The following is a 22179-nucleotide window of genomic DNA, read 5'->3' on the forward strand; positions in this document are numbered from 1 at the left end:
CATTTTGAATATCTATTCTAAATTGCTTTCAGATTTAAGTAAATAGAAGAAATATTTTACAAACCAAAAACCAAAAGACCATCAGGAAATTAAAATAAAGCTAATTAAGAATTAAGCAAATGAAATAGAGATGCAGAGCAGGGTAATGTGCTGTACCTGCACAATGTGAGAGCCGGTGGATCCCATTGTGGTTTGTTGTGGCCACATCTGTAGCAAGTATTGGTTGCTTAAGGAATTTCAGTTTAGTCGATGAGCTGGAGTCTGAGCTTTGAACACATCAGGGAGGAGGAAGAGTTCCCTGGATGCTGTGTTTCAGAAGGCATTCACATCCCTTAGATTAACTACCTCAAATTTGGTCAGTGATCAGGGATAAGAGGGTGTGAGGCAGGTAGAGGGACCCAGGAGGTAGTGCTGAAGGAGTTTTAGCCCTTGTCTAACTGCTTTGGGATTCTTGCTCCCTGTGTGGATGAGAGTTGGAGATGTAGGAAGGATAAACAAACTGACCATAGCACTATAGGATAGGGAGCTTTCCAAGAGGTGGGGGGGGCAGAAAAGATAAATGTAGTTGTACTTGGGAATGGTATAGTCAGCGGATTGGACACTGTCCTCTGTAGTCAAGGTCAAGAGTCCCAAAGGCTGTATTGTCTGTCTGGTGTGCCTGGTTATCTCATCTGGGCTGCAGAAGAATGTGTAGTGGGAAGGGAAAGATCCAGTTGTTGTGGTCCACATAAGTTTGATTAGGTTCCTTACAGCCCAACCAATCCACTCTGACCCTCCAAAGATTAATCCATCCAGACTCACTTCCATCTGATGAATGCACCTAACACTATAGACAATTTAGCATGACCAATTCATCTGACCTGCAATTCTTTGGACTGTGGGAGGAAACTGGAGCACCCGGAGGAAACCTACGCAGACACACGGAGAATGTGCAAACTCCACACAGACAGTTGCCTGAGGACTGGAATTGAACCCTGGTCCCTGGTGCTGTGAGGCAGCAGTGCTAAGCACTGAGCCACCATGCCACCCAACAAGGCACCAAGGAGATAGGTAGAATGAGAAAATAAGTTCTGTTGAAGGAATATAATCTGCTAGGGGCTAAATTAAAAACAGAATCAAAAAGGTAACAATCTCCAGATTACTACCTGAGCCATGAGATAATTGGCAGAGTCAATAAGATTAAAGAGATAAATGCATAGCTCTAAGATTGCTGTGTGAGAAATAGGTTCAAATTCATAGAATATTGGCACCAGTACGAGGGAGGACACAGTTCCAATGGAATGGCCTGCATTTGAATCATACTGGGACCAGAGTCCTGGTGAATCACAGAAATAGGCCTGTAGATAGGGCATTGAACTAAATAGTTGGGTGTGTTGAGTTGCAAAATTAGACAACAAAGCAATAAATGAGAACGTAGGATTGCATGTTACCAAGGAAACAACAGGAAGGGACAGAATTTGGGACTGTCACATTGCACCAAAAAACCAAAGAAGTGTAGGGAAAGTTGATGATAAAACAAATATAAATGCTTTGTATTTTAAGGCAAACAGCATTCAGAATTGGGTAGATGAATGGATAGTGCAAATTGAGGTAAAAGGATATGATCTCTAGAAACATTAATAGATATTTGACTTTAGAGAGTCAGAAGTAATGGAAAAAGTGGTCAGGTAGCACCATTAATAAGGGATGAAGTCAAGTGAGGGACAAGTTAGGCTCAGCTGATGTAGTCTATCTGGGCAGAGGTAAAAGAAAGCAGCAATGGAACAAAGGCATTGTTGGTAGCACACAGACCCCAGACAGTAACCATTCTGAAAGAAAGGCAAATAATAGGAGCATGTAAAAAGAATAGAACAACAAGTATGGATGAGTTTAACCTTCATGTTGATTAGGTTAATCAAATTGGAAACAGTAGCTACAATAACATATACACAGAGTGCATGAGGAATAGTTTCCTGAAGTGATATGTCACAGAGCCAACCAGGGAGCAGGGTATCTTGGATCTGGTAATGAGTAATAAGGTTTAATAAATCACCTTGGAGTAAAAGATCCCCTAGGAAATAGTGATCATAGCATGATAGAATTTAATAGTCATAAATAACTGTCTTTACTTTAAATAAAGCCAACACACCATACATCTTCTTAACATCCTTATCAACCTGGGTGGCAACTTTGAGGGATCTATGGACATGGACTCTAACATCCCTCTGTTCCTACAAACTCCCTGTATTCTGCATTCAAATTCAACCTTCCAAAGTGAATCACTTCACACTTTTCCAGGTTGAACTCCATCTGCCACTTATCAGTCCAGTTTTGCATCCTGTCAATGTCTCGTTGCAACATACCACAGCCCTCCACATTGTCTACCACTCCACCAACCTTTGTGTCATTGGAAAACCTACTAATCCACCCTTCCATATCCTCATCCAAGTCATGTATAAAAATCACAAAGAACTGAGGTCCCAGAACCGATCCCTGTGGAACATCACTGGTCACCAATCTCCAAGCTGAATATTTTCCATCTACCACCACTCTCTGTCTTCTATGGGCCAGCCAAGTCTGTATCCAAACTAACAGGTTTCCCTGTATCCCATACCTCCTTATTTTCTGAATGAGCCTACCATAGCGAACCTTATGAAACGCCTTGCTAAAATCCATGTACACCACATCCATGCTCGACCATCATCAATGTGTTTTGTCACATCCTCAAAGAATTCAATAAGGTTGTGAGGCATGACCTGCCCCTCATAAAACCATGCTGACTATCTCTAACCAAACCATGGTTTTCCAAGCAATCATAAATCCTGTCTCTCAGAATCCTCTCCAATACTTTACACCCATTTGCTGAGAAATGCGAGGGAGGAGCAAAGGAATTCTGTGAAGGTGAGTCTAACTGTTTAAAAGACTTACCTCAGGCGAGGAGGCCTCCATTTGCCAAGAGGTGTGAGGGAGGAATTAAGGAATTCTAGGATGTTTTTAAGTGGATGTGCACCCAAATCCAGCTCCTCAAAAACCGAGTTAGGGACCTGGAGCTGGAGCTGGATGAACTACGGATCATCTGGGAGGCTGAGGGGGAAATTAAGAGGATGTACTGGGAATTGCTCACTCTCCAGACACAGGATAAGGACAGCTGGGTTACTGTTAGGGGGAGAAAAGGGAACTGACAGTCAGAGCAGGGATCCCTTGTGGCCTTTCCCGTCAGCAATAAGTACACCGTTTTGGATACTGCTGGTGGGGATGACCTACCAGGGGAAAGCCATAGTTGTCAGGTCTCTGGCATTAAGCCTGGCACTGTGGCTCAGAAGGGAAGGGGGGAAAATAGAAAAGCGCTAATGTTGGGGACTCAATAGTTAGACGGATTGACAGGAGATTTTGTGGTCAGGAACGGGACTCCAAGAAGGTATGTTGCCTCCTTGGTGCCAGGGTCCAGGATGTCGCCAATCGGGTTTACAAGATTCTGAAGGGGGAGGGTGAGCAGCCAGAAATCGTGGTACATATTGGCACCAATGATATATCCAGGAAAGGAATTGAGGATCTGAAAAGTGACTCCAGAGAGTTAGGTTGGAAGCTGAAGAGCAGGACGAGTAGAGTAGTGATCTCAGGTTTGTTACCAGTGCCACGAGATAGTGAGATGAGGAACAGTCAGTGAATGCAACTTAACACGTGGCTGCGAGGCTGGTGTAGGAGGGAGGGCTTTAGATATCTCGACCATTGGGATACTTTCTGGGGAAGATGGGACTGTACATGAAGGACGGGTTGCACCTGAACTGAAGGGTCTCAAATGTCGTGGGTGGGAGATTTGCTCGTGTGATTCGGGAGGGTTTAAACTAGTTTGGCAGGGGGGTGGGAATCAGAGCCACATGTCAGAGAGGGGGCAGGAAAGTGACAGGATATATTGAATCTATCAGGAAGGTTTCTCATGCGATGAAACAAAGGGATCGGTTAAAGTGTGTCTGCTATAATGCAAGGAGTGTCCAAAATAAGAGTGACGAACCTAGATAGCTACGATGTTGTGGCCATAATGGAGACGTGGGTTTCACAAGGGCAGGAATGGTTTCTTGCTGTTCCAGGGTTTAGAAAGAACAGGGCGGGTGGAAAAGGAGGAGGGGGTGTAGCATTACTAATCAGAGAGTCCATCACAGCTACAGAAACGAAGGTTGTTGAGGAAGGTTTGTCTACTGAGACAGTATGGGTGGAATGTAGGAACAGCAAGGGAACAGCCACCTCATGGGGGGTTTTCTACAGACCTCCGAATAGCAGCAGAGAGATTGAAGATCTCATAGGCAGGCAGATTCTAGAAAAATGCAAAAGTAGCAGGGTTGTTGTTATGGGTGATTTTAACTTTCCCAATATCAACTGGAACCTCCTAAGTGCAGATGGTTTGGATTGAGCCGTTTTTGTCAGGTGTGTTCAGGAGGGTTTCCTTACTCAGTATGCAGACAGACCGATGAGGGGAGAGGCCATTTTGGATTTGGTGCTCAGCAACAAGCCAGGACAGGTGTCAGACCTCGCAGTGGGAGAGCACTTTGGTGAAAGTGATCACAGCTGCCTCACATTTAGCATAACCTTAGAGAGGGACAGGAGCAGTTACCAAGGGAAGATATTTAATTGGGGAAAAGGAAATTATGACGCTATCAGACAGGAGTTGGGAAGTACAGATTGGGAACAATTGTTCCACAGAAAGGGCACAGCAGACATGTGGAGACTATTTAAGGAGCAGTTGTTGCGAGTGATGCACAAATTTATTCCTCTGAGACAGGTAAGAAGGAGTATGATTAAGGAACCTTGGATGACGAGAACAGAGGAACTTCTTGTCAAAAGGAAGAAGGCAGCTTACGTAGGGTGGAGGAAGCAAGGATCTAGAACAGCATTAGAGGATTACAGGCTTGCGAGAAAGGAGCTCAGAAATGGACTGAGGAGAGCCAGGAGGGGGCACGAAAAAGGCTTGACAAGGAGGATTAGGGAGAACCCAAAGGCATTTTACTCAAACATGATGAATAAGAGAATGAGCTGGGAGAAGGTAGGGCCGATCAGGAATAGTGTAGGGAACTTTTGCGTGGACTCTAAGGCAGATAGGGGAAGCCCTAAATGAGTTTTTTGCTTCAGTTTTCACCAAGGAAAGGGAAATTGTTGCAAATGAAAACTTAGAGGAGCTGGGATACAGTCTTGACCAGATGAAGATTGATGAAGTTGATGTGCTAGAAATTTTGGAAACATTAAGATTGATACGTCTCCAGGGTCAGACCAGATTTATCCTGGTTGCTAAGGAGGTTGCTAAGCCGTTGGCAAGGAAGTTTGCCTCCTCACTCTCCACAGGTGTTGTACTGGAGGATTGGAAGGAGGCGAATGTTATTCCTCTTTTCAAGAGGGGTAATAGGGAAATCGCTGGCAATTACAGGCCAATCAGTCTTTCGTCTGTGGTCAGCAAAGTTTTGAAAAGAATTCTGAGGGATAGGATTTACGACTATTTGGCAAAGCAAAGGGTGATTAAAGGGAGTCAGCATGGCTTTGTGAATGGAAGGTCATGCCTCACAAATCATATTGAGTTCTTTGAGGAGGTGTCAAGACAGGTTGATGATGGTCGAGCAGTGGATGTGGTGTATATGGACTTCAGCAAGGCATTTGATAGGGTTCCCCATGGTAGGCTCATTCATAAAGTCAGGAAGTATGGGATACAGGGAGATTTGGCTAACTGGATTCAGAATTGGCTGGCTGACAGAAGGCAGAGAGTGGTTGTAGATGGGAGTATTCTCCTGGTTGTCAGTGTTGAGTGGGGTCCTGCAGGCCTCTGCTCTTTGTAGTTTTTATTAATGACTTGGATGAGGAGGTTGAGGGTTGGGTTAGTAAATTTGCAGATGACACAAAGGTTTGAAGTGTTGTCGATAGTATAGAGGGTTACTGCAGGCTGCAGCGCAACATAGACAGGATGCAGAGCTTGGCTGAGAAATGGCAGATGGAGTTCAACCTGGATAAATGTGAAATGATGCAATTTGGAAGGTTGAACTCGAATGCTGAATATAGGATTAAAGACAGGATTCTTGGCAGTGTGGAGGAACAGAAGGATCTGGGTGTGCAAGTACATAGATCCCTCAAAGTTGCCACCCAAGTGGATAGGGTTGTTCAGAAAGTAAATGGTGTTTTGGCTTTCATTAACTGGGGGATTGAATTTAAGAGCCATGAGGTTTTGCTGCAGCTCTACAAGTCCCTGGTGAGACCACACTTGGAATATTGTATCCAGTTCTGGTCGCCCTACTATAGGAAAGATACAGAGGCTTTGCAGAAGGTGCAAAGAAGGTTTACCAGGATGCTGTCTGGACTGGAGGGTTTGCCTTATGAAGAAAGGTTGAATAAGCTCGGACTTTTCTCTCCGGAGAGAAGGAGGATGAGAAGAGACCTGATCAAGATGTACAAAATAATGAGAGGAATAGATAGAATCAATAGCCAGAGACTTTTCCCCAGGGCAGGATTGACTGGTACGAGAAGTCATAGTTTGAAGATATTAGGAGGAAGGTATAAAGGAGACGTCAGAGGTAGGTTCTTTACGCAGAGAGTTCTGAACGCATGGAATGTGTTGCCAGCTGTGGTGATGGAAGCAGAGTAATTGGGGACATTTAAGCGACTGCTGGACATGCACATGGATAGCAGTGAGTTGAGGGGTGCATAGGTTAAGTTACTATATTTTATATTAGGATTAAATCTCGGCATAACATCATGAGCCAAAGAGCCTGTTCTGTGCTGTATTTTTCTATGTTTTATGTTCTACGTTCTAATCACTGACATGAGACGGAATGGTCTGTAATTCCAAGGATTATCCTTGTTCTCTTTCTTGATCAAGGGAATAACATTTGCCATCCTCCAATTATCTGGCACTACTCCATGATTTTCATCCTTAGTTTTCATTTCCAATAAGGTTATAATAAACACAGACTCTGAAAGGTCTAAGTTGAAGGGTTTTGGGGCCAATTTGCTTAAAGCTAACAGATATTGCCTTAGACAACAGTCTTTCAAGGTTTTGAAAAAATAACACTTGCGCAATGAAAGGGAGGGTGACCAGTTCTCCCAGCTCAGCCTTCCTCTCGTCTGGTTTGGTTTTCAGCAGTATGTTTTTGAAGTTGCTGGACCCAAAGAAGCAGGTCCATACTGGTCTGCTCTCTCTGACTTCTCTCCTGTAACACACTTTGTTTGATTTTTCCTTTTGTGCCAAAGAGTGTTTATGGGAATTGCTACAAGTATGTTGAACAGCGTCATTAAGTTGGGGATAATCTGTTAGGTTTTTGGATAGTTTGAGTTATTCTATTCTTTTTGTTTGTGTTTCATTGTTCTTGTAAATAAATATTTTGTTGAAATCTAAGTGGTTTGACCACCAACAAATCACCTGGAATATCCACTTTCCCTGCTTAAAACAATTGGCAAAGTTAGGATCTGGGCTACATTTAAAAAATGTTTTGAGGGGGTCTGGCCTGGTCCCTAACATGTCTGACTAATTTATTTGAGATTTTCGAGGCAGTCTAAACCATAGTAGACACATAGGAACTAGTAGACAAGTTTGAATTGGACTTCTAGAAAGATTTTGACAAGGTGCCTCACAAAAGGTTAAATCATACAATTAGAACTCACATTGTTGGAGGTAGCATCTTTACATGGAAAGAGAATTGATAAATGGGCAGGAAACAGTGGGGATAGGGATCTTTTTCAGGTTAGTGACCCATAACTAGTGGGCTTCCACAGAAATCAGTGCTGGAACTGCAACTGTTCACAAGAGATATTACTGACTTGGAGGAAGGAAGCAAATTTACTGTGGCCAAATTTGTAGACAACACCAAAATAGCTAGCAAGGCAAGTTGTGAGATGGTTTCAAGCAGTTCACAGAAAGATATGGATAGATTAAGTAAGTGGGCAAAAGATTAGAAATACAGTCTAATATGGGAAAATGTGAAGCTGTTTAATTTAGAAGAGAGCAGAAATGAGCAGTATTACTTAATTCATGAAAAACTGTAAAAAGCTGCAACAGCTTCTTTGGAGAAACGGAGACTGAGGGGAGACTTGAAAGAAGTCTATAAAGATATGAGATGCATAGATAGGGTTGCCGGCCAGGATGTTTTTCCCAGAGTTGAAATGTCTAATACTAGGGGGCATGCATTTAAGGTGAGGGGGGATTGTTCAAAGGAGATGTGAGGGATATGTTTTTTTACACAGCGAGTGGTAGAGTCTGGAACATGTTGCCAGGGTGGTGGTGGAGGCAGATCGCATAAGGGCTTTAAGAGACTTTCAGATGAGCACATGAATATGTAAGGAATGGTGGGATATGGACCAAGGGCAAGCAGAAGGATTAGTTTCGTTTGGTATCATATTCGGCACAACACCATGGGCTGAAGGGGATGTTCCTGTGCTGTACTGTTTTATGTTCTACATACAAAATACTTATGCACAAAACAAGAAAGCTGTCACACAGATGCAGCAGGTAATCAGGATGGTTAATGGAATGCTGGCCCTTAGGTCAAGGGAGTTGGAGTACCATGGGAGACCATATCTGGAGTACTGTGAGCAGTTTTATTCCCTTATTTAAGGAGAGATATTTAATTGGAGACAGTTCAGAGAAGGTTCACTCGGATGATTCCTGGTCAGGAGGGATTGTCTTATAAGTAGAAGGCTAAACAGATGGGGACAGTACTCACCAGAAGTTTTGAAGAATGAGAATAATCTCATTGAAAATAAATGATGCTTAAGGCACTTGATAGGGTAAATGCTGAGAGGATAGTTCCCTCATGGAATTGTTATGAAGGTGTAAGGGGTACTATATCTTTAACACAGTTGAAGGACTTAGAAAGGCTCACAGTGCACTGGAAAATTTACAATGTAACATTTGGTCCAACAGCTAGCATTACCTCAGTTGCTATGAGACAAAAAAACAGTTCAAATTTGGCCAATCAGTTTAAATTATGCCCCAAAATACCAAACTCCAATCAAGTTTGAATTTAGTATTCTGACAATATTAACACCAATGAAGTGATCTGATACTTTGGGGTATAAAACTAATAAAAGATTGAACATGTGGAGGAGAATTGCCAAGCCACCAACATATGCAGGCTGCCCACAGAATTGCTCTCTTAAAGGTACATTTATTTATCAGTGACTTATGAAACGAAAATCCCTAAGAAGAAGGAAAGAAAACAGTCAAAGATATAAAAAGAAGATTTGATAGCTGACTGGTTTTGAAATTTGAATTTTTTGGTAAATCTTAATTGAGGGTTTTATTGGACCAGTATTGAAGAAGGGAAAGTAAAAGATAGGTTAGAGAAAGGAGTTGTAAATAGTTGTTAGTTAATTAGTAGTTAGTTAATTATTCTCTGATGGACTTTTAAGTAAAAATAAAGTTGTTAATTTTTACTTTAAATAGTTACCTTTGGGATAACTCTTGGCCTCTCAAGTTTTCAGATTACCGCATGGGGTAAATCTTTTCTGTCTTGCGGTTTAAATTAGCAGGGGGTGTTTACCCCATGTCATAACAGCTTGGGGGCTTGCCCAGGATCAGACCTCTGGCATCCAAAGCAAGAATCAGTGCAACAGCAAGACAAGACAATAAAAGATATAAATATGGATGCATACTCTGAAAAGGAGGCAGAGAAAATTCTGGAGGATTATTATCTGAATGATAGAATCCTGAGACAGAAATGGAGACCACAACAGGTTAGTGCAGAGGAGAAATGGGCTGAAGTGCACTAGATTGTGTTGCCGGTAGCACACAGCCAGAAGGTGTTACGGATAGCACATGAACTACCTGTAGGAGGTCACTTAGGGGTATGAAAGACCCAGGCTAAGGTACAAAAACATTTTTATTGGCCTGAAATGCACAAGGTTAACTTTTGCTATACATGTCATACATGCCAAATGGTAGGTAAGACACAGGCGGTAATAAGGAGGAGAAAGTGAGGTCTGCAGATGCTGGAGATCAAAGTTGAAACTTTATTGCTGAAACAGCACAGCAGGTCAGGCAGCATCCAGGGAACAGGAGATTTGACGTTTCGGGCACAGGCCCTTCTTCAGGAATCGGTAATAAAACTAGCACCTTTGTTGGCAATTCCCACATTTGAAGAACCTTCACACAGGTTATATTTGCTTGTATAGGTCCCCTTCCGAGAACTAAAAGTGGGAACCAGTACTTGTTAACTATAATGGATTTGTCTACCAATTTTCCGGAGACAATTCCATTACGGAGTATCAAGGCAAAAAAGGTGGTCGCAGAGATAATAGCTTTCTTCACACAGTATGGACTACCCAGAGAGATTCAGTCAGATCAAGTTTTGCTGCTGGACTGTTTAAGGCGGCTACGGATGAAGACCATGTTGACAGCATATTGTCAGGATTACCTGAATGTTTGGGACAAAGGTATCCCATTCGTATTGTTTGCCATTAAAGATGTCCCAAACAAATCTACTCAGTTCACTCCCTTCAAGTTAATATTCGGGCATGAAGTGAGAGGTGTTTTGAAATTAATAAAGAAAATTTGACAGAACCAAAGTCAGAGATCTCACACTTAGATTATGTATCAGAGGTGACGGAGAGATTCAATCGAGTAGGTGAGTTAGCTAAACAGCACTTAAAAAGGGCACGGTGTAGAATGAAGCAGGTAGCAGACAAAAGCTCTGAGACTCGGACGTTTTCCCAAGGGGATGACGTGTTAGGACTGTTACCAATGATAGGAGATCACTTCAAAGCCAGGTTTAGTGGTCCCTATCAAATTGAAAAAATGCCAGATAGAAGAAAAAGTATTGGGTGTGTCATGTGAACATGTTGAAACCATATCATACTAAAGAGAAAGGATTGGAGAAACAGGTGTTAGTTACTGCCCTGCAGAGTGAGGAATCAAATCCAGATGATGTGGATTTTGATGTGCCTCAAAATAGATTGAAAAATGAAGAAGTCCTTGAGGAGTGGGATAGGTTAGTAAACTCTCATGGGCATAGAATGCAGGTGAAAGATTTGTTACTGCAGTATAAGGACATATGTAGGAATTAGATGGAGAGGACTAATGCTGTTGTACATGGTGTAGACGTAGGAAATACTGCTCTGATAAAACAACACCCCTATCAGCTTAATCCTTTCAAAGCCAGGCAGGTCCTGGTGGAGGTGGAGGCCATGCTCGACAAGGACATCATTGAACTGAACCAGAACAAGTGGAGTTTGTCGATCGTCTTAGTTCCCAAACCGGATGGTACTCAACGATTCTGTATGGATTATCAGATGTTCAACGCCGTTACAAATTTGGACTCTTATCCAATTCCTAGATTGGAGAACTGTATCGAGAAAGTCAGGCAAGCCAGTTACATCACCAAGCTGGACTTACTGTGTGGTTACTGGCAGGTACCTTTATCAGAGATGGTGAAAGAAATTTCTGCATTTGTAAACCCAAGTGGGGCTATATCAATTTAAAGTGATGCCCTTTGGAATGAAGAACACACCCAATGCATTCCAAAAAGTCATGAACAGAGTGGCAGCTGGGTTAATAAACTGTGCAACCTATTTGGACAATGTCGTGATCTTTAGTCAGCCCTGGAAAGATCATATGGTACAGTTGGCAGACCTCTTTGAACAACTTCGAGAAGCAAAATTGGCAATAAATTTAAACAAAACAGAATTCACGAAGGCAGAGGTGATGTTCTTGGGGCATAACATCGGTCATGGAAGGTTGACCTCATGGAACACAAATATGAAGGCCATCAAGGAATTCCCATGACCAATCTCGAAGAAAGAGGTGCTTCGATTCTTCAGACTCAGCAAAATCTATCGGAAGTTTGTGGCTCCATTAACTGATTTGCTGAAGAAGAACACAAAGTTTCTGTGGACAGTGCTGTGCCAGGAAGCATTCAACCATTTGAAAGACATATTAACAAAATTAAACATATTTAGTTACACCAAACTTCAAAATTTTTAAAGTCGCCATGGAGGCTAGTGACATAGGAGTTGGAGCTGTACTGCTACAGGAAGATGAGGATGGGATTGTACTGCCAGTTGGTGACTTTTTGAAGAAGCTCAGCATCCACCAGAGGAAATACTCCATTTTTGAAAAATAACTACTGTATTGAGTTCGGTACTGGCCTTACAACATTTTAATGTGTATGTCATGAACAATGTGTCAGAGACGATTGTGTACACAGATTACAACCCTCTAACATTCTTAGAATGCTTTAATGTCAAGAATGTGAGACTATTTCATTGGAGTCTTATGTTACAGACTTTTAATTTAAAAACCGTACATGTAGCAGGTCATAAGAATGTAACCGCAGATGCGTTATTGCAGATTTAAATGATAAAGTATAGATGAGATTTGTATTTATCCAATGTTATATATGTTATATAAGATGTTAAGGTGAATTTAGATTTAAGTTATCTGTATGCTATGGTAATGTGTTTAAAGAATAGGAAAACAAATGAAGCCATCTTTTTATTGTAATGGTTCATTTTTTCTTAAGGGGGAGGTGGTCTGAAGGTATAAGGGGTACTGTATCTTTAAGACAGGTTGAAGGACTTAGAGAAGCTCACAGAGTACTGGTAAATTTACAATGTAGCATTTGGTCCAGCAGCTAGCAGTACCTCGGTTGCAATGAGACAAAAAACAAATTCAAATTTGGCCAAACAGTTTAGATTATGCCAAACTCCAATCAAGTTTGAAATTAGTATTTTGACAATATTAACACCAATGAAGCAATTCGATGCTTTGGGGTATAAAACTGGAAAAAAGATTTAACAGTTGAAGGAGAACTGCCAAGCCACCAACATATGCAGACTGCACAGAGATTAGCTCTCTTAAAGGTACCTTTATTTATCAGAGATCTGCAAAACAGAAATCCCTAAGAAGAAGTATAGAAGACAGAGGAAGATTCAAAGAGAGGATTTGATAGCTGGCTGGTTTTGAAATTTGACTTTTTTGGTAAATCTTAATGGGGCGTTTTACCAGAAAATATTATAGAAGGGAAAATAAAAGATAGTGCGTAGGAGTGCATCTGGGAAAATTAAGAAACAGTGAAATTCACAACTGATCTTGGAGGAATTGTTTGGGTGAAGTTCACAGCACAGAATTGGATACGTGAATTGTTTTAAGTGTGGCCTGTAGAAAGTCTGCAGTAGTGAGTACAGTGGGTTCTTTCTTGATTATATGTTTTTTGAAGTATGTCTCTTGATTAAACTAAAATATAATCCATAACTATTAATTTAACCTGGGGCAGTATTTTGTAAAGGAATTAGATGGTGTTATTTTCTGGGTCTGTAGATTGTGAAGGAGCAAAAATGGCCTTTAGTACAGTGATATGTACTTCTTGTCAGATGTGGGAATTTAAAGAGAGTTTAAGGGTTACCACAGATTATATCTGCAATAAATGCTGTTGGTTGGAAATCTTATCAGATTGAGTGGATCGGTTGGAGAGACAGTTAGGTCCAGTGAGGAATTTGCAACAGCAACAGTAGGTGATTAGATTAGATTAGATTAGATTACTTACAGTGTGGAAACAGGCCCTTCGGCCCAACAAGTCCACACCGCCCCGCCGAAGCGCAACCCACCCATACCCCTACATTTACCCCTTACCTAACACTACGGGCAATTTAGCATGGCCAATTCACCTGACCTGCACATCTTTAGACTGTGGGAGGAAACCGGAGCACCCAGAGGAAACCCACACAGACACGGGGAGAACGTGCAAACTCCACACAGTCAGTTGCCTGAGGTGGAATTGAACCCGGGTCTCTGGCGCTGTGAGGCAGCAGTGCTAACCACTGTGCCACCGTGCCGCCCACCACTGCGGCACGGTGATGGATGGCAGTTATAGGAAGCGGGGAAAGTCTCAGGTACACTCACATAGATGGGTTAATTCCAGGAAGGTAAGAGAGTTAGGCAGCTAGCGCAGGAGTCTTCTGTGGCTTTACCCATTTCAAACAGGTATGCTGTTTTGGAAAATGGATTCTCAGGAGAACGTAGCACGAACAGGCAAGTTTCTGGTATGGAGACTGGCTCTAATGCGACGAAGGGTACATCGGGTTCCAAGAGATCAATTGTGTCAGGGGACTCTCTACTCCGAGGTACAGACAGATGTTTCTGTGGCCAGCAGCAAAAAATCAGAATGGCGTGTTGCTTCCCTGGTGTCAGGATCAAGGATGTCTCAGAAAAGGTGCAGAATGTTCTCAACAGGAAATGGGGCCAGCAAGAGGTCATTGTCCACAATGACAGGAAGGGAAAAGGTTGAGATTCTGAAGGGAGATTACAGAGAGTTAGGCAGGAATTTAAAAAGGAGGTCCTCGAGAGTATTAATATCTGGATTACTCCCAGTGCTACGAGCTGGTGAGGGCAGGAATAGGAGGATAGAGCGGATGAATGCATGGCTGAGGAGCTGGTGGATGGGAGAAGAATTCACATTTTTGGATCATTGGAATCTCTTTTGGCGCAGAAGTAACCTGTACAAGAAGGATGGATTGCACCTAAATTGGAAGAGGACTAATATACTGGCAGAGAGATTTGCTAGAGCTGCTCAGGAGGACTTAAAATAGTAAGGTGGGGGGGTGGGACCCAGGGAGATAGTGAGGAAACATTTCAATGTGAGACTGGTACAGTTGAGATCAGAAGCAAGTCAAACAGTCAGGGCAAGCAGGGACAAGGTAGGACTAATAAATTAAACTGCATTCATTTCAATGCATGGGGCCTAACAGGGAAGGCAGATGAACTCAGAACATGGTTAGGAACATGGGACTGGGATGTCATAGCTCTTACAGAAACATGGCTCAGGGGTGGGCAGGACTGGCAGCTTAATATACCAGGACACAAATGCTACAGGAAGGATAGAAAGGGAGGCAAGAGAGGAGGGGGAGTGGCATTTTTGATAAGGGCTGTGGTGAGGGAGGATATTCCTGGAAATACATCCAGGGAAGTTATTTGTGTGGAACTGAGAAATAAAAAGGTGATCATCACCTTATTGGGATTGTATTTTGACCTCCTAATAGTCAGAGGGAAATTGAGAAACAAACTTGTAAGGAGATCTCAGCTATCTGTAAGAATAATAGGATGGTTATGGTAGGGGATTTTAACTTTCCAAACATCGACTGGGACTGCCATAGTGTTAAGGATTTAGATGGAGAGGAATTTTCTGATTCAGTATGTGGATGTACCTACTGGAGAAGGTGCAAAACCTGACCTGCTCTTGAGAAATAAGGCAGGGCAGGTGACTGAGGTGTCAGTGGGGGAGCATTTTGGGGCGAGCGACCATAATTCCATTAGATTTTAAATAATGATGGATAAGGATAGACCAGATCTAAAAGTTAAAGTTCTAAATTAGAGAAAGGCCAATTTTGACAGTATGTCAAGAATGTGCTGGTCAGGTGAATTAGCTATTCTAGATTGCCCGTAGTGTGAGGTGCATTAGCTAGGGGGAAATGGGTCTGGGTGGGTTACTCTTTGGAGGGTCGGTGTGGACTTGTTGGGCTGAAGGGCCTGTTTCTGCACTGCAGGGAATCGAATCTAATCAACTTTCAAAAGCTGACTGGGGGCAGACGTTTGCAGGTAAAGGGACGGCTGGAAAATGGGAAGCTTTCAGAAATGTGATAACACGAATCCAGATAAAGTATATTCCTGACAGGGTGAATGGAAAGGATCATAGGTATAAGAAATGCTGGATGACTAAAGAAATTGAGAGTTTGGTTAAGAAAAAGAAGGAAGCATATGTAAGGCATGGGCAGGATAGATCGAATGAATCCTTAGAAGAGTATAAAGACAGTAGGAGAATACTTAAGAGGGAAATCAGGAGGGCAAAAAGGGGACATGAGATAGCTTTGGCAAATAAAATTAAGGAGAATCCAAAGGGTTTTACAAATACATGAAGGACAAAAGGGTAACTAGGGAGAGAATAGGGCCCCTCAGAAATCCGCAAGGCGGCCTTTGTGTGAAGCCGCAGCAGATACTAAACAAGCATTTTGCGTCAGTATTTACTGTGGAACAGGATATGGAAGAAATAGAATGTAGGGAAATAGATGGTGACACCTTGTAAAATGTTCATATTACAGAGGAGGAAGTGCTGGATGTCTTGAAACACATGAAGGTGGATAAATCCCCTGGACCTGATCAGGTGTACCCTAGCACTCTGTGGGAAGCCAGAGAAGTGATTGCTGGGCCTCTTGCTGAGATATTTGTACCATCGATAGTCACAGGTGATGTGCTGGAAGACTGGAGGTTGGCTAACGTGGTACTACTGTTTAAGAAGGGTGGTAAGGACAAGTCAGGGAACTATAGACCAGTGAGCCTCACGTCAGTGGTGGGCAAGTTATTGGAGGGAATCCTGAGGGACAGGATGTACGTGCATTTGGAAAGGCAAGGACTGATTTGGGATAGTCAACATGGCTTTGTATGTGGGAAATCATGTCTCGCAAAGTTGATTGAGTTTTTTGAAGAAGTAATAAAGAGGATTGATAAGGGCAGAATGATAGATGTGACTTCAGTAAGGCATTCGACAAGGTTCCCCATGGGAGAGTGGTTAGGAAGGTTAGATCTCACGGAATACAGGGAGAACTAGCCACGAGAACTGGCTTAAAGGTAGAAGACAGAGGGTGGTGGTGGAGGGTTGTTTTTCAGACCGAAGGCCTGTGACCAGTCGTGTGCCACAAGGAGCAGTGCTGGGTCCTCTACTTTTTGTCATTTACATAAATGACTTGGGTGCGAGCATAAGAGGTACAGTTAGTAAGTTTTCAGATGACGCCAAAATTGGATGTATAGTGGACAACGAAATAGTTTACCTCAGATTACAACAGGATCTTGACCAGATGGGCCAATGGGCTGAGAAGTGGCAGATGGAGTTTAATTCAGATAAATGTGAGGTGCTGCATTTTGGGAAAGCAAATCAAAGCAGGACTTAGACACTTAATGGTAATGTCCTCGGGAGTGTTGCTGAACAAAAAAATCTTGGAGTGCAGGTTCATAGCTCCTTGAAATTGGAGTTGCAGGTAGGTAGGATAGTGATGAAGGTGTTTGGTATGCTTTCCTTTATTGGTCAGAGTATTGAGTACAGGATTTGGGAGGTCATGTTGTGGCTGTACAGGACATTGGTTAGGCCACTGTTGGAGTATTGCATGCTGTGGTGTAAAATTATGTCCCAATACATGTGTGAATCATAATGTAACACATGTATTGGGCCAAGCAGTGGAATGTGGTGAAACGGTTAAAAATTATGTCCCAATACATGTGTGAATCTAACCGGAATGGAGGTGTTGCTTAGTCCCGTGTGAATCTTATTACACACCTCCCCGTGTGAATCTTCTTATCTGTATGTAACCAGAATGGAATGTGTTTTTTAGCCTTGCTCTGCTGTTCACATGAATGTTTATATCTGGAAAAGAGTATATCAGCTGGAAAAGTCTCCAGTTCGGTGAGTCTGCTCTGGGGTTACGTTTAACCGCCGAGCGTGGGTTGTTGGCAACCGCTCTACGAGAACTGACGGCTCCCAGTTCCGGTAACATGTAGAGTGAGTATAAGCCAGACCCGTTGTATGAGACCTGGTTGTGGCGACACTGCGGGGAATAAAATGCCCATATTCTAGCAGACTCGCCTCTTGGTCGTTTGTTCTGTGTCAGACTACTCTCCTACGAACCTGACCTTGAGAATTTTTTAAAACACATGCAATTCTAGTCTCCTTCCTATCGGAAAGATGTTGTGAAACTTGAAAGGGTTCAGAAAAGATTTAAATGGATGTTGCCAGGGTTGGAGGATTTGAGGTATAGGGAGAGGTTGAACAGGCTGGGGCTGTTTTTCCTGGAGCGTTGTAGGCTGAGGGGTGACTTTATAGAGGTTTACAAAATTATGAGGGGCATAGATAGGATAAATAGACAAAGTCTTTTCCCTGGGTTTGGGGAGACCAAAACTAGAGGGCATAGGTTTAGGGTGAGAGGGGAAAGATATAAGAGACCTAAGGGGTAACTTTTTCATACAGAGGGTGGTACGTGTATGGAATGAGCTGCCAGAAGAAGTGATGGAGGCTGGTACAATTGCAACATTTAAAAGGCATTTGGATGGGTATATGAATAGGAAGGGTTTGGAGGGATATAGGCTGGGTGCTGGAAGGTGGGACTAGATTGGGTTGGAATATCTGGTCGACATTAGTTGGACCGAAGGATCTGCTCCCATGCTGTACATCTCTATGACTGCATGACTCTATGAGATAAGTTAGAGAAAGGAGTTACAAATAGTTGATAGTTAATTATTCTCTGTTAGACTTTTAAGTAAACATAAAGTTGTTAACTTTTACTTTAAATAGTGATCTTTGGGATAGTTCTTGGCCTCTCGAATTTTCAAAGATTACTGCACGGGGTAAATCTTTTCTGTGTTGCTGGTTTAAATTAGCTGCGGGGAGGGGGAGAGTGGGGAGGGGGATGGTTTAACCCCAGGTTGTAACAGAGTTTAGGACCAGAGAGCATTGTTTCAGAATAAATGGATGACAATTTAAGACAGTGATCAGGTGAAGTTGAGAGTTTTTTGAACTCACTGTAACAGGTAAATTTGGGGGCACAGTCCTTTTGTGCAGTTAAGGTTGAAATGGATAGATTCTTGATCAGTGGGGGACACATGCATTATGGGGAAAACACTAGAAAATGGATATGAGTAATGTCAGATTTGTTTAACCATGATCTTCTTGAATGGTTGATCCAGGCTCGAGGAGCCACATAGCCTATTCCTGATTTATTTCTATTGGTCTTATTCATTTATACTAACCGGGGGTGGTATTTTGATCTCGTCCTTCATCAGTTTTGTTACTTCATTATGTAGAGTGACACTGTCCAGTGCCCAGCCTTTATGTGCACGTGTGACTTCCTGTCTCATAGCAGTTAGGAATCCTGTGTACAGAATAAACAGAGTTTCTTTTAATTTGTTTCTTTTTTTTACAAGATAATAAATATAAACCCACTTTGGGAATTAGAATTGAATTGTATTTATCAAAAAAATACTTATAGAGTAATATTTATAGGAATAATCCTGGTCACAACATTGTGGTGTACTTTTCTATGTTCATGTTCTATGAGTAGGGAGAAGCTATTCAGCACAAATGGGCTGTAAACTTTTAAAGTTGTTCTCGAATTCTTACCACCTGTCTTCAGTTGACCTCATAAACATATCCCATGAAACTTTTCTCATGTATGTATGTATGATACATTTCTCTTGGAATCCCAATACATATTTCTAAATTAGTAGCAGAAGTAGTTTATATGGCCCCTCAAGCCATTAAGTAAAATCACGCTGATCAGTGTGTTCCAAATTCCACACTGCCAACTATCCCTAAAAGTCCTTTCTTTTGGGATGTAAGTTTACTTGCTGAGCTGGAAGGTTTGTTTTCAGGCGTTTTGTCACCACACTAGGTAATATGATCAGTTAGCCTCTGGTGGTCTGACCTGCTTTTAATTTATGTATTTAGGTTTCCTTGGATTGGTGATGCTATTTCCTGTGGCAATGTCATTTCCTGTTCTTTTTCTCAGGAGGTGGTAAATGGGATCCAAATCAATGTGTTTATTGATAGAGTTTGGTTGAAGTGCCATGCTTCTAAGAATTCTAGTGCATGTCTCTGGTTGGCTTGTCCCAGGATGAATCTGTTGTCCCAGTCAAAGTGGTGTCCTTCCTCATCTGTATGTAAAGATACTAGTGAGAGTGGGTCATGTCTTTTTGTGACTAGTTGATGTTCATGCATCCTGATGGCTAGTTTTCACTACTCAGACCCCTTGGCATCATGGCAGCCCACAAAAACACCAACACATTAAAACAGCAGCTAATGAACTTGAAAGACCCTTTATAGGCAACAAGCAAAATTAATATATTTTACAAAATACCTTGTAAGAACTGTAACAAACACTACATTGGACAAACAGGCAGAAAATTAGTCACCAGGATACATGAACATCAACTCGCCACAAAAAGACATGACCCACTCTCACTGGTATCTTTTCATGCCGATGAGGAAGGACACCACTTCGACTGGGACAACACATTCATCCTAGGACAAGCCAAACAGAGACACATGTGAGAACTCCTTGAAGCTTGGCACTCCAACTGGAACTCTATCAACAAACACATTGACTTGGATCACATTTACCACCCCCGAAAAAAAGAACAGAAAATAACATCACAGCAGGAAATGACACCACCAACCTAAGGAAACCTAAACACAAACAAAAAGTGGGCCATACCATACCACCAGTGCTTCACAAGATGCTCACTGACAATGTTACCTAGTATGGAGACGAAACATCTAAAACCAAACCTTCCAGCTTAGAGGAGAAAGTGAGGACTGCAGATGCTGGCGATCAGAGCTGAAAATGTGTTGCTGGAAAAGCGCAGCAGGTCAGGCAGCATCCAAGGAGCAGGAGAATCGATGTTTCGGGCATAAGTCCTTCTTCAGGAAGAAGGGCTCATGCCTGAAAAGTCGATTCTCCTGCTCCTTGGATGCTGCCTGACCTGCTGCGCTTTTCCAGCAACACATTTTCAGCTTCCAGCTTAGAGAGCAATCCTACATCCAAAACCTCAACCTGAGCTACAAATCTTCTCAAAACTTGCTCAGTCCTTTATTTCCTTGCTAACAAGAATCTATCCATATCTGCCTTTACTTCAAAGCTACTAAATAGGAGTGCTGGCATGCCAAACAGCATAAACAGCAAATGATAGAAAGAGCTAGGTGGTCCCACAACCAACAGATCGGATCCAAATTCTCCAGTGCTACTCCATCCAGTTTTAAATGATGATGGACTATTAAACAACTCACTGAGATGGAGGCTCCACAAGTATCCCAATTCTCAATGATGGGAGAGACCAGCACATCAGTGGTTGGCATGGACGAATTGGACTGAAGGGTCTGTTTCCATGCTATATGACTCAATGATTCTAATAAGGCTGAAGCTTTTGTAACAATCTTAACCCAGACGTGCCGAGTGGATTTTTCAATTTGGGACTCCTCCAGAGATCCCCAGATCACGGATACCAGAATTCATCCAATTCAGTTCACTTCACATGTTTTCAAAAAATAACTAGAGACACTCAACATTGCAAAGGCTTTTGGGCCCTGACAGCGTATCGGAAATAGTACTGAAGACATGTGCTCCAGATCTTGTCGCGTCCATTGCTAAACTATTCTAGTACATTACAACATTGGCATCTACTTGACAATGTGGAAAATTGCCCAGGGTATGTGTTCTACACAAAAAGCAGGAAAATCTATCAGGCAATTCCCTACTCATCAGTCTATTCTCGGTTATTAGAAATCTGATGTCATCAACAGTGCTATTAAGCAGCACCTCCTCAGCACAACCTGTTCACTGACACCCAGTTTGGCCATTCAGCTCCAGACTTCATTACAGCCTTGGTTCAAACGTTGACAAAATACTGAATTCTAGAAGTGAGGTGAGAGTGACAACACTGATGCCATTGATATAACAGTACTAAAAGCTTGGTTTGGGATGTGGAAAATTCTGTAATGTCAGGACCCATAGCCTTTGCTCCATATTTAACTTTTTCTTGATATCACTGTGCCTATGTGTTCATAGTTCCTTGGAAGTTGAGTCACAGGTAGATAGGATAGTAAAGAAGGTGTTTGGTATGCTTTCCTCTATTGGTCAGAGCATTGACTACAGGAGTTGGGAGGTCATGGGAGGCCACAACATCGTAGTTGGGGGACTACGATGTTGTGGCCATCACGGAAACGTGGATAGATGTGGGACAGGAATGGCTGTTGGAGGTTCCTGGTTACAGGTCTTTCAGTAAGATTAGGGAGGGTGGGAAAAAAGGAGGGGGGGTGGAATTGCTAATTAGAAATGGTATAAAGGCTGCAGAAAGGAAGTTTGAGGGGGAATCTGCCTCTGGAGGTAGTATGGGCTGAAGTCAGAAATAGGAAAGGTGCAGTCACCTTGTTGGGTGTTTACTATAGGCCCCCCAATAGCAGCAGAGATGTGGAGAAACAGATTGGGAAACAGATTTTGGAAAGGTGCAGAAGCCACAGGGTCGTAGTCATGGTCGACTTCAACTTCCCAAATATTGATTGGAAGCTCTTTAGATCAAGTAGATTGGATGGGGCGGTGTTTGTGCAGTGTGTCCAGGAAGCTTTTCTAACGCAGTATGTAGATTGTCCAACCAGAGGGGAGGCCATATTGGATTTGGTACTCGGTAATGAACCGGGACAA

The 22179-nt window shown here is 42.5% G+C and overlaps 1 protein-coding gene across 1 annotated transcript in view; it reads right to left on the minus strand.

Moving 5' to 3' along the window:
• The window catches only part of LOC122540182 (dynein axonemal heavy chain 8-like), a 1370012-nt gene that overhangs the window by 2489 nt on the left and 1345344 nt on the right, over window positions 1–22179 (minus strand). The window contains exon 92 of the mRNA XM_087976825.1: window positions 18734–18855. Coding sequence (XP_087832951.1) covers window positions 18734–18855 — 122 coding nt within the window. The remainder of the gene's footprint in view (window positions 1–18733; window positions 18856–22179) is intronic.

The sequence above is a fragment of the Chiloscyllium plagiosum genome, unplaced genomic scaffold (genome assembly GCF_037043375.1).
Source record: "Chiloscyllium plagiosum isolate Xiang-an unplaced genomic scaffold, Cpla_swu_hap1 HiC_scaffold_3, whole genome shotgun sequence".
Classification (NCBI taxonomy): domain Eukaryota; kingdom Metazoa; phylum Chordata; class Chondrichthyes; order Orectolobiformes; family Hemiscylliidae; genus Chiloscyllium; species Chiloscyllium plagiosum.